The sequence below is a fragment of the Parus major genome, chromosome 4 (assembly GCF_001522545.3).
Source record: "Parus major isolate Abel chromosome 4, Parus_major1.1, whole genome shotgun sequence".
In the NCBI taxonomy this organism is placed as follows: Eukaryota; Metazoa; Chordata; class Aves; order Passeriformes; family Paridae; genus Parus; species Parus major.
Window position 1 is genome coordinate 17,923,517 of NC_031771.1, and position 13,074 is coordinate 17,936,590.

Below are 13,074 nucleotides of genomic sequence, written 5' to 3' on the forward strand. Positions count from 1 at the left end.
TCTGAATGAGCTGCACTACTTAGACTGAGGGAATATCCCTGTACGTGTGTACTTAATGCTGCTTTGAATTAAGCTTTGCAGTTCAGCAGAAATATGTATGTACAACACAGGTGATTTATTGGGTCACCTAGGGCTTTCTCCTCTTTTTTAACTTCCATGCACTTAATTTCTCAATTATAACAAACAAACCTATTTAATTGTGTTCTCTGGGAAGAGAGATTTAAGAAGGAAAGAAGCGATGATATATTATAATAAATACATCAGGCTGCCTTCTCTTCTCACCCACAGAAGTATAATTCCATCAGGATAGATGGAATTGCTTCTTTGTAGGTAAGGAGATAATTAATCCCTCTGTTGGCATTGTAATTTAAAATTGCCTGGTGTACTCCTTTCTGTGAGATGTCAATGAGTCACCAGTGCTTGGGTTTTTTTTTTTTCTGTATGTTCAGCTTTTCTATACCACAATTTACATTATAAAGCCAAAAAGGAACCTGAGGAGTTTCTAGACCTTCCTTAAACACTGAGAGGATGACAAAGATGGCAACCTGATCCCTCAGAGCCTCCCGTGTTGACATCCAAATTTAGCTCTCATTGTGGAGTTGAAGAACTGGCATCATTCCAGGCATTTGAGATTGTGCAGTTTACTTTTATTCAGCTGTTGCTAGTGTATCCCACCTAGCTCCAAGCTTGCCTTTTCCTGAAAATCTACCGGTGGCGCTTTGAGTTTTGTTGTTTGGATCCAGGGTTTGAAGGTAGCTGTGGTGTGAGGGTCTGCCTCAGTTTGGCTTTGCCCACCTGGCTTCAGGCGGTGGGGAAGTTCGCTGGTGACATTCAGGACACCGTCAGCCAAGAGCCAGCTCTAGTTAACTGTGCCTTGTTCTCCCTGAGCAGTGCTGATCACCCTGTGAAACTTCAGCCCAGCACAGATGGCGATGGTGAGTGGTGCCTCTTGTTTTTCTCATTCCCCAGGATGACAAGGAGATCGACCTGGAGCACCTCCACAGGCGCGTGAACAGCCTCTGCACAGACGACGACAGTCCCCATAAACAGTTCTCCACCTCATCGATTGACTTGACCCCGCTGGACATTGACACTTTACCCACACGCCAGGCACTGGAGCAAATCAGTGACTTCAGGAACACTCACATCACCACAACCACCTTCATACCAGAGCAGATCCAGACTCTGAGCCGCACGCTGTCTGCTAAAGCCGCCTCGGGATTCTCCTTCGGCAGCGTGCCCGAGCACCGAACTGGCCCTTTCAGGCACAGGGCACCCAACGGGGGCTTTTTCAGAAGCCCCATCAAAACAATGTCATCTATCCCTTACCAACCAACTCCTACCCTGGGCCTGAATATCGGTAGTGACCCAGACCGAGGCACCTCCATCTGAGCATCAGAACAAGTTTCTTCACTCTTTCTAATTTAGGACTCCCTTTGCAAGGAGCAGCTGTGTAATATTGTGGGACTAACATGGATGTAACCTTTCTTCTTTTCCTTATTGCTTTGGTTTTGAGGGTTGTGGTTTGGGTTTGGGTTGGTTTTTGTGTTTTTTTTTTTAATTTGTTTGGGTTTTATTTTCTGTTCAGGGGTTGTTTTGGGGTTTTTTTCTTTATTTTATTTAAGAATCAGAATTATTAGTAGCAACTCCTCCTCCTCTTCTCTGCTTTCTCAGTCTGGTCTCTTCTGCCTCCCCTTATTCTCTGTACTACTTGAATCACTTATTCTTCAGTTTATCACCATATTAGGTTTTGGTTACTTCAGGCTTTTCATATACTTTAAATATAGGAAACAAGCAGCGATTCACGCATAGGAAAACCCCGAGGATTACTTTACAGAAGGGCATTCGCTCCTCCTCCCCCACCGCCTTTTTTTACTATAATTGCAATAACTGAAGTATTTTTCATGTACTCTGCTGCATCTAGTCAGCGCTCCACTGCTGTGTGTCCTTTTAACTGTGGACCAAAGGCAAACCCTGCAGTTTAAAAAATGGAAAATTTAAAAAAAAAAAAAGGCAAAAAGACAAAAAAACAGAAAAAAAAAAAAAGGAAAACAAATGAAGTTCAAAGATCATTCAGGCCCCATAATATAAGAATGCAATTTTGTAGGATTACAAAAAGCCATTACTATGCCAGTAAAGACTACAGTTAAATCTACTTTTGCACTGCAACAGTGCATATGACCTTTATGTGATTGTACAGTGTTAAAAGTTTTTCTTATGTACAGTAAACTGTATCATATGGCAGAAGCCTCCGTTGTGTTAAATAAATTAGTATCTCATACATATATATATATACACATATGGACACACAGGTATGTGTATATATATATACATGTATATATAGCTATAAAATGGCAGCCATTGCTATTGCAATTCATTTAATAAAGCTTTAGTAAAAATGTGTTGTATACAGGAGAGATGTACAGTGCAGGGTGTCTTTTCATTTAGAAAAGACAGGTTGCTTTAACATTATTCTGACTTGCATCGTTTGCCAACAGAGCATATTTTATACTTTTCTATTAGAGCATCCAGGACAATTTAACATTTGTACCTAGATGTAACTCTTTTGGTTAGGTTTTGCATTGGCTTTTGAGCATTCTATAAGGCTAATCTTGATAATTTTCCTTTTAATTAATTAAACAAATGGAACTCTCTCTTAGGTATACCATGTTCATGAACAACTGATATCGCTCTAGAGCAATTAAACATGGATCAAAGGTCAATAAATCCTTTCCAAGTCAACACAGTTCATCAATACAATAATGGCGTTAATTGGAGAGAAAAAAAAAAAGCCCTCAAGAGACACAGATGTGGCCTTAATTATAATCATGTATTGTTCTAAGGGGAAAAAAATATGAACAGGCACTCAGTTTAACCCTTTCTATGTTAAGTTAGATTTAGAGGAGCTATTTATTTTTTACATTAGTGCCAACTGTATAAAGCAAGAAAAAGAACAGCAGTGAGAGCAAAACCGGTGCCCACTTTGGCACCAGCTTTTTCAAGTAACAATGTTACCTGTTAGAAATGTAGGAAGAGCTTTCAATTTGTAATCCTTAAACTAAAAATGCGGTTAAGTAGAAAGCAAGCAGTTTATCCTGTGAGTTTTTTGGTTTGGTTTTCTTTTTGATGCAACCATACACTTATTTTAATCTAACTCATTCTTTGGCTAAGATTAATAGAAATCAGCCTATGTGATTTGCTTTAGGATAAATTAAAAGGTATATTCTTCAGATCTATTCTATTTTGATGCTAATTCTGTTCTGGGGGAGCATCTTGTACTGTCACTGTTTTTTGTACTAAATCTTCAAATATTGTCTACTGTGTAAGGCAGAACAAATTCTTATCGTGCAAAAGGCCATTTTGTTTCCAGGGTAGCAAGTGTCTAAAAGCATGCACAACTTGCTTCCCCCTTGTAACATTCATGAACTCATCCACACTTCTGAGTAAAAGGAAAAAAAAAGAAAAAAAAAAAAGAAAAAAAAAAAAATTTCTTTCCAACGAGCTACGTAGGGACATACCAGATGTTGCAGTGATTTTAGCTATTAAAAAACCTGTTAACCATGTATGATATTTAAAATAGGCCTATTTTGATGTGTTGCCTATTATACAGATACACAAAACACTTTTTGGAGGCCTCAGTTACAAGTGGCAGAGCTTTCTGTGTATAATTTGTCTAAATAATTTGTCTAATAAAATTGTTTTCTAAACTTGCGTTTCCTCCTGTTCAATTGCTGAGGGATTTTCAGCCTATGGCAAGGTAAGGTACTCATGGATTTGCTGCACTGCTACTGGAGGGTTTTAGCCCTCGGAGATGGAATGAGCTCCTCAGGCTGCTGTGAGTCAGCTCAGTGAGGAGCATCTAAGGAAAACACCAAGGTTTACCATGTTTATCAATGTCAGGCTTAGATTTCAGAGAACATTTACAAACAGCACTTTTGAGAATAAGTTTAGAGTTCCTTAGCAGTAACATGTATGGGACATCATTTTTAGAAATACTGCATCCCACCTTCATCTGTTTTAGTATAATGTAGCAATTTTCTCAGAGCACGGCATTTATTTTTATAGAATCACTTTTTGCCATCTTTATTTGCACAGAGGTTAATTTTCTCTGATACTGGAAATACATTGCCAAAAACAAAAGTTTCAGTGTGAGAGAAGGTAGCCCATATTTCATTCATGATGCCTTTCTCAATCTTTAAGTTTTATTAACATTTTAAACTAATGACCTAGTCATTAGCAAGCTGTGCTGCAGTAACATCAGCCATGACAATTGAACTTGCAGCATCCAAAGTTTGTCTCCTGGCTTTTTACAGTCAGTATATTTTATTCACTTAAATAATATTCCTGACCTGTTAGGATTTTCTATTAAGTTTAGCAGGCTTTCAGGGGATCATTCACCTAAATAGAGGCATTGTGTCCCTGTCACACTCACAGACACATCTCTCTAGAGCCAGGTAGTTTTACAGATGTGCCAGATGTACTCTCTATAATGGGCTACATCATGGTGAACCCCACATGACACTTCCCTTTCTTTACAACAAATTCCAGGGAAGTAAGACTGTTGAGTGTTTCTGCTGCAGTAGCTCCACTGGAGATACAAGCCAGCTGTTTATAAAGATGAGTTGTTTGCCTGTTATCTGCAGTTATATGACCTTTTTGAGATACCAACTACAAACAAAAAGTGAGCAGTGGAAGAAAACACGTTTATCTGATTTCAAAGACTCACCTAGAAAAATGTTTCTGTTCACCAGCAGTGAAAACCTGGAGATAAACAGTTCTGCTGAGTGAACCAAGTGAATGATTGCAGCCCTGAGGGACACAGCTGCAGCACGACCAGTGCCAAGTCCCCTGTGTCCCTCTTGACTTCACCAAAAAAAGTGCTAAGATTGTTTCCCTGCACAAACCAGATTTTTCAGAGTATCTTTTTCTCTCTCTTTCCTACGTATGTAGGATGCTGTGTAGTGATGAGAACATCCTTTCTGTGAACACTTGCTGGGTCATTGTGGCTTACTGGAGGTTAAAGCCTCCGAAAAGTTTAATTTCTTCACTCTGCTCAAAGCTGATGACATGAAAAGTAAACCAGCTTCCTTTGTGCATGCTCATGGCTGTAGCTAACAAAAAAAAATAGTCTCCAAAACAACACAGGCATCACACCAACAGAGCCCTGCTTGTAACCATTTTTCTCTCAGTACTAATTAATGTTTCCTGTACACTCTGCAGAGCTGTTTTGAAATAAATGTCAAAACCAAGTCTCTCCCCCTTAATCTGAGTTACAGACAAAATTTTTGATAAACACTGGGACATGAACACATGCATCCACATGTCACATCAACAGCAGTGGGCAACTGTGAAGACATCAGCACAATTTATATCTCACCCAGGGCATCATTCATGAGGTCGGAAATAGGAGCCTCCAAAAGAAAGTCAGAGCAGGGGAAGTTACTCATAGTTTTCAAAAGTCCTAAACATAAAAAAATTTACCAATGCTTCAAAATTGCAAGAACCAATAGCTTAATTTAGAAAGAAAATACTTTTCAAGAGGTATAGTTATAAAAATAAATATACTACCTATCAAGACTTACAGAATCTGTGGCCCCCTGTCCCATTCATCACAGTGGTGTAATACTTTGTGTGTACTACAGAATCTATTTCTGCAACATTTGTCAAAAGAAAAAAAATTCCAACTGGAGAACTACACTGTCAAGTCAACTACTGTACTCTGGGTGATGCAGGATATTTGGAGCAGAAAGAAAAATTCAACATCTCAGAACCTCACTGCTGTAAGGGGGAAAGCAAATCTTTCTGGGATCAGTACTGGCATAGCAGTTGGAAAAGACAGCTAGCTGCAGCCCAGCAAGCACAGGACACTCCTCCACCATGGCATCACAGCTCAGTGCTAATTCTGTAGCTAATTATTCCTACCAGCACTAGTAAGGCCAACAGTTCTTTCAGTGCATGATCATTTTTCCCCTCTCTTAAAAAAAGGTAAACACTTGTGTCCCATTCTTTGTTCTAAGGGGGTGATGCACCAACACAAGATGGGATAAGGGAGTGCTGCACTGTGCCAAAACAGAAGTTAACAACAGCTTTATTTGCAAATCCAGCTATCGTCCATTAAAAAACTGACTCTCCAAATCAAAATAAAGAGTTAAAAGGCAAGCCCATTAATTAATTAAAGGTTTTGAGGGTGCATGAGACAGTCCTCAAGCTCCTGAAGTGACTACCCATCTGCAGGTGCTTCCCTAGGTTGCTCTCCTGGCCGCTGAAGCATCTGATGTGGGAGTAAATGAGAGCTGTTTGGTGGGGTTTGTATGGCCAGATTTTGGCAGGGGGTGGGGTGGGGGATGGGCTACAAGGATGGCTTCTGTGAGAAGCTGCCCAAAGCTTCCTGCATGTCTGAGAAGACTCCATGACAGCCAGCTCCACCAGGGACCTGCCGCTGCACAAGACAACTAATGGTGTTACACCTCAGGGATGACAGAGTTAATAAGGGAGAAATGTTACTGCCCAGGAGCAATTTCCACTGGGGGAGAGGGTGAGAATGGGTGAGACAAACAGCCCTGAGGACCCCCAGCCAGGCAGAAAAAGCGGGAGGAGCTACTCCAGCCTCTGGAGCAGATTCCCCTGCAGAGCATGGTGTAGCCCATGGTGAGGCATCTGTGCCCCTGCAGCCCATGGAGGTCCGAGGTGGACCAGAGATCCACCTGCAGCCGCTGGAGACCAGCACGGGAGAGTAGATCAATGCCCAAAGGAATGCTATGGGAAGCACATGCTGGAGCAGACTCCTGGCAGGTTCTGTCAGGAGAAAGGAGCCATGGAAAGAGGAGCCCACACTGGAGCAGGTTTGCTGGCAGGGCTTGTGACACTGTGGGGGACCCACGCTGGAGCAGTCTGTTCCTGGGGCACTGCACACCATGGAAGGGACACGTGCTGGAGGAGTTCATGAAGAACTGTCCCTTGTGGGAGGGAACCTACTGGAGTATGAGAAGAGTTGAGGAGTCCCCCCTGAGGAGGAAGGAGCAGCAGGGATGATGTGTCATGAACTGACCCCAGCCCCTGGTCCCTTTGGGCTACTGAGGGGCAGGAAGGTAGAGAAAACCAGGAGTAAAATTAAGCCTGAGAATAAAGGAGGGGTGGAGGGAAGATATTTTAAGACCTGGGTTTACTTCTCATAACCCTACTTTGATCTGTTTAGAAATAAATTATATTTATCTTCGCCTGAGTCAAGTCTGTTTTGCCAACAGTGGTAAGGGGTGAGTGATTATCTGTCCTTATCCCAACCCCAGAGCCTTCATTATATTTTCTCTCCCTGTCCAGCTGAGGAAGAGGAGGGATGGAGCAGCTTTGGTGGGCACCTGGCACCTAGCCTCTGTGAGCTGTAGCAGGCAGGTTTGCTTTCACAGCTCCACTAGTGCCTCATGTTGCAGCCCCCCAGGTGAGCACTCAGTGCCAGGCTCTCTTCTTCAGCTGTTTGTGTGCACCCCTCTCCACCTCCATTGGGACCCCAGCACCAGAGAACAGGAGGAGAAAGGAAGCAAGGCTTTATTTCAGGGCAAAAAACTCTCAAGACACACACACACACCCCTAATTTGAGGGTTCACACCTATTACCCAGTAGGTCAGCTGAGCTTTGCCTGACTTTTCCCTCCTCATGGGGCTGCAGCAGCAACTTTAATGCACAGGGTGCAGTATCCCAGTTCACCATAGTGATACTACTGTGTGATACTAATACCATACCCTCCTATATATAGGAAAATGCTCCACATTAATCTGATTTTTGTTGTCACTCAAAGAAAGATTCAGAGGTGTCACTCCCCTAGATTGCAGAGGGACCCTCTTTTCCCTCTCAGTACAGCCAGAAGATCCTGACACATTTTTACTGGGAGTGAGAAGGTGGTAAATATTATACAACTGCTAGAAATTGAAAAGCATAGCTGTGCCAAGGAAAAAAAAAAAAAAAGCCCCAAAAACCACAACACTTTTTTTTTGTGGGCTGTGTGTTACATTTGTTGCACTCTGCCAGTCTCTCTCTTGTCCCTGTCAAATGCCAGGGTGAAAAAAAAGGAGGAGCGGGCAGCTCCGTGAGTGCATTGTAGCCCTGCCACCATTGGTAAGCTTGCCTTTCTCCCCCACTGGCCAGGGACATGCTTCTTCACACACACAGTGGGGAGGTCTTGTTTGGTTTTGAATATTCTCTGGATATGAATATTCACTGTGGACCACAGTAACAGCAATCACAGCTGACCCGTGTTGTTACTAATTAATTCTTTGCTTACACACGGGGGAACAGCAGAAAGAAAGCAAATACTGTGAACAAAGCTAATAATGTAGTTACTTGCTACTCCTTCTATCTGACACATTTTTAAGGAATGGTCTCTGCGGCATGACAGCAAACACAGGAAGAAATTGATGTAGTGGAGGAGGAAAGAATGTTACTTTATGAAATAGTGCTCAGGCAACACTGGAATGGTTTGTCTTGCTCTTTTACAGACCTTTCTGAATCATATCTGCTGATGCTTAGATTGGTTTTATGTCTCCCCAGGTTTAGGAGACTGCAGATGAAGTTTTCTTACCTCCTCCCTGCCAACAAAACAGAATTCCATAAACCCCTTGATATGATTCAAAAATTATCCTGTCAGCCCATCTATACAATACAGAAAGTAGAGCTGATATGGGACACAGGGAGCTTTATTTTTCTTCCATCAAGATAAAAGATAGGTAGAAATAGAGGGGATACACCTGGAAATCTGACTTTCGAAAGACACATTTATTGTCTTCAATAAATATCACTGTGGTCTTCACTTTTTAAGACTTTCTATATTGTCTGGCAAATGTGCATCTATCTGTATATACTAAGTCTGCTGTGTTTTACATAAGTTGTTTGAAAAGAGAAAACATATCCATAAATATTCCTGAATATTTATTCCATAAGCATTGACAAACAGAAGCAACTTTTTTTCCCAAAACTTACAGCCAGTGAATTATTACTCACTCATACAGACAGCGGGTTTATTATCCATGGAGTAAGTAATTCGCTGGAGTGTATAAATAGAAGTTAATCCGGAGTAGAGACATGAATTTCTATTTCTATGTTTCTGTTTCACGGGGTGAAGCCACGGGGTGAGGAAGTGGCAGGTGTGGCGCATTTGCGTGCAGATCTCCATCGCGCTTCATCGTCCTGAGTGGGCACCTGCAAAAACAAAAACAAAAGCAAAACAAAATAATAAAAACGAAGAAGAAAAGAGGGGAAACACGCTGTTGTCGCTGGTTGGCAGAGCAGAGGAGCGGCGCTGAAGCAGCGGCGGTGCCGGGCGGGAGGAGCGGCGGGCCCGGCCCTGCCCTGCCCGGTGCCGCCCGGGCGGTGGCGCTGCGGCACCGCCTCCGGCTCCCTCACGGCGGCGGCGGCCGGGCCGCGCTCGGTGCCGCCGGTGCCTCGACGGGACGGGCGGCTCCTGTCCCCGAAAAGTGTCCCGGGGGCGCCGGCGGTGGCCTTGCGGCTCCCCCTCGCCAGGCTCTCGCCGTCCCCCCTCACGGGCCCGCCGTCGCGGGGAGGGGAGGGGGGAGCGCGGAGCCGTGCGCGGCCAAGGCGGCCGGGCAGCGCCATTTCCCGGGAAACGCGGCGGGCCGCGCCGCTATGCCGCCGGGATAATGGCGGGGGCCAGCGCCCTGTCACCTCTTGTGTGCGCTTTCCAAAGAGGAGCCCGGGCGTGGCGAATGGGACACAGACCGCCATTGTGCCGGCGACACTTTAATCGCCCACACCTACAATATTCAACCTGCTGCCGGCAGCGGGGCAGCCCCGGGGCGCACACCCCACCCGAGGGGACCGGGTGGTGGCCTCGCCGCCGTCCCAGCCGGGCGAGGCGCTCGGGGGCACCGTCGGTGCTGTGGTGTGGGCTCGGCCAGCAGCACCGAGCCTGGGAGACCCGACCTGCCGGGAGAGGTGGGAGAGAAATGCCTGCATATCCATCCCAGGCGGCCGTGGCAGGACTCGTGGAGGCACCAGGGGTTTATTCAGCCAAGCAGCTTTGGCTGGATATTGCTTGTGTGCTGCTTTCCCATGGACGTCACCTCGTGCTCTCTCTGGGATGTGAAGGCACAGAGGCCTGCGGCACACACAATTCCTCCTAGAGTGGGTGCGACACCTGTGCTGAAGCAAGAGTGGGGGTTTTTAATTCATGAAGCAGGTAGGGTGGGATGCCAGTTATTCCTGCCATCCCTCCCTCAAAAACTGAGACACCCAGGTTCTCAGCGAGCTCATCGGTGACATGAGAGCCATACACCCAGCCATACTGCAAACTGCGGCTTCCTGATGAAAGCTGTCAAGCACCTGGCCTCAGCAGCCATCAGCCGTGTCTAGCTTCACCTTCGGCCTCAACAGAGCTCTTGCTCACTGCAGATGAACACTAGGCTTCACCCTTTGGGAATTTCTAAAACTTTTATGGAGGTCAAATCATCCTGCATGCCTGAAAAATGGAAATGCTTGTAAGTCTCCCTCTCTCTCCAGACCATTCAGCTCTGCAGCTCAGGGCTGTGACAGAGGAACAGGTCTCGCTGCAGTCAGGGTTTTGCAAGCCTACTGCCACAGGAGAACTGCTTCCCAAGAGCTACAGGACTGCAGCTGAGCATTGCTGCTTGAGCAAAACCCATGAGGACACTGTCATAGGCACTGCATGCAATGCTCTGCTGAAGCTGTCTGATGTCTAATAGACTGGGAAGAGTCTTCTGCATGGCTTGGAATTTTGAGGTGCCTCTAAAACTTAATTCTCTTTAATGCTTCATTTTTGTGTATGTCTTTCTGTCTTAACCCCATGAAGGGGAAAAAAAAAAAAAAAAGGAATGGTTCTGCTTTTTTAACAAGTAGAAATTCTTGAGACATCATAATTTACAAGGTAGTGGACCAGCTGAAGATGTCTTCAGAAAGGTTTCTTTTCACAGCATATTACAGGGGTAGTTCCTGAAAGCTCTGTTGGTGTTGTGTTGGAAATTGATTGTTCCTAGAAGCCCTGTGCTCTTTGCTCTCTGGGATTAAATGAGAGGATTTCCCATGAATGGCAAGGTAGTACTTTTTCTTGGCTGACGAGGTCTTCTTGGGGAAATACTCAGCTCTTGGGGATCAGTGTGAGATGCTGATCAGCATCAGATTGTGTGCATTCACTTGATTTTCTCCCCTTAGAAGTGTTCTCCACATTGTTTTGGCTTCTGTGAGTGTAAATATTTACTCTTCACATTTTAGAGACCTTCCCTCCTCAGGAGACCTGCAAAGGTTCAGATTCCAGGCTGGCATTTCCACAGCTAAGAAACCTCCTTCGGGGACTGGGCTGCCTGATTGCCAAGACCTTTGTGGGTGATGGATGTGAGAACAGCAGATCGAAGGCCCAGTGCAATTGAAGCACCCCCCTCCGCTCCCAGGTTACTGCTCAAGTAATGTTGCTGTTGAGAGGCAAAGCAGACTGTTTCAAATGTTGATTTTTTTTTTTCTTTTTTTCTCTTGCTTACATGTCAACTGTTATTTTTTCTCTCTCTTGTTCACTTATATGTTACTACTATGCCACAGAGAAAGAGCCTGCAAGTTAATTTTTTCATTTATACCTCAAGATATGACTAGAATCTTTTCCCAGAACAAATCACAAAAGGGACAGTGAAAAAGGAGATGCTGAGACAATCAGTTAAAAAAAAATAAATCTAGTGCCAGCAAATCTGGAGTACTTACACTCTCTGGGCTCTTGTGCAAGAGACCTTGAGAGCAAGAGGAAGTGACCAGACGTGATTTGAAGGAAATACATTGTTTCTGTGGGTAGATTGATGTTAATTCTCTGATCTTAAACTAAATGAAGTGTTGATCATATGCTGTAAAACTGTTGATCACAATGGTAATTTTGTTGCTTAAGTGATTTTTACTAGTAAAATATATCAACTAGCAGCCTAATGAAAGTGTGTTAGAAAGCACTCATTCATAAAGCAGGGATGGTCATTAGTGTTCTCTTTTTGCTCATTTAAAGAGTAACTAAAACGACGGACCTGTGGGTGGTGCCTGTGAGCATGCACAGGCCCTGCAGAATTGTTAATGCTGCAAAGGGTGAACAAGCTACACCTGGAATAACATCGCTGTTCAAAGTGTCCCAGAGCTGACAAGTGCCTCAGCTGTCCAAGACTTTGGTGGGACTGAAGGCATTTAGCAATTTTAGCGGAACCTCCATGCCAAGCTGAGTGCAAAACAAAAAAGGGTTTAAAATAAAATGAGAAAAGGAAAATTATTATGAGTGATGCCTCCTTGAATATGATGCTTTTTATTTTTAAAATATGAGCATAAATTAGCATCCCAGTAACAGCTGTAGCAAACTAAATGGGAAAAATATTTGTAGGTATAATAGATAAAATTTCCAACTGTATCCAGGCTGAATCCATTATGCCTGACAATGGCCCCAGGAGGCAGGCAAGTATTGTTATACCAATGCTTTGCATTTCTCTTGGAGGCAGTGGAAGTACTTGCACTAGAATTAACTGTACACAACTGCAAGTGTCCACAGGGCTAGACCCAGATATTTATGGAGGTAAATGTCACCAAGAAATGGGAATGAGTTTTACCAACCCTCCAAGAACTGAAGCAAATGGCATTGGGTAAGTGTAATAATCTGCCCAGGAAGATTGCTCTGCAGAAATGAGGGCACATCTGCTGCAGCAGCAGCATGGTCCTGGTTGTCCTGAGTGGAAAGGAGCAGGGATCAAAACGTGATTTCCTGGGTACCTGGGCTTTTGTATTCCTTAGAGTCATCACTTCTAATGTGTATTTAAAACACATTTTACAGTGAAGCATAAGACACTGGTCATGGAAGGAGCCTAAGAAACATTTGCTTCTGGACCCTTTTCTGCTTAAAGCCAATCTTGCTCTGAATAATGTAAGTATGAATGCTCTATTTTGGTGAATATTCTGATGATACAGTCCAAGAGAGTAGCTAGTAGCTCCTAGGTGGGCTTTGCCATCCCAGGAAGCAGGCCAGCCACTGGGAGAAGTCCCCCTTCCCTCCTCCTGCAGGAGGCCTGGACAGGTTGCAGTTGGGATTCATCAAGAATT

At 44.1% G+C, this 13,074-nt stretch overlaps 1 protein-coding gene across 2 annotated transcripts in view; it reads left to right on the forward strand.

Annotated features, from left to right (window-relative positions):
* The window catches only part of GRID2 (glutamate ionotropic receptor delta type subunit 2), a 673,180-nt gene extending 669,473 nt beyond the window's left edge, over window positions 1–3,707 (forward strand). Inside the window, exon 16 of one of the 2 annotated variants that reach the window (XR_004496988.1) lies at window positions 970–1,058. Coding sequence is in view for 1 of the 2 variants with exons in the window: in XM_015625795.2 (XP_015481281.1) it covers window positions 970–1,392 (423 nt within the window). In the remaining variant the exon portion in view is untranslated. Of the gene's footprint in view, window positions 1–969 lie in introns of both variants that reach the window. The other variant, XM_015625795.2, reaches the window with a different exon arrangement.
* The last annotated feature ends 9,367 nt before the right edge of the window (window positions 3,708–13,074 follow it).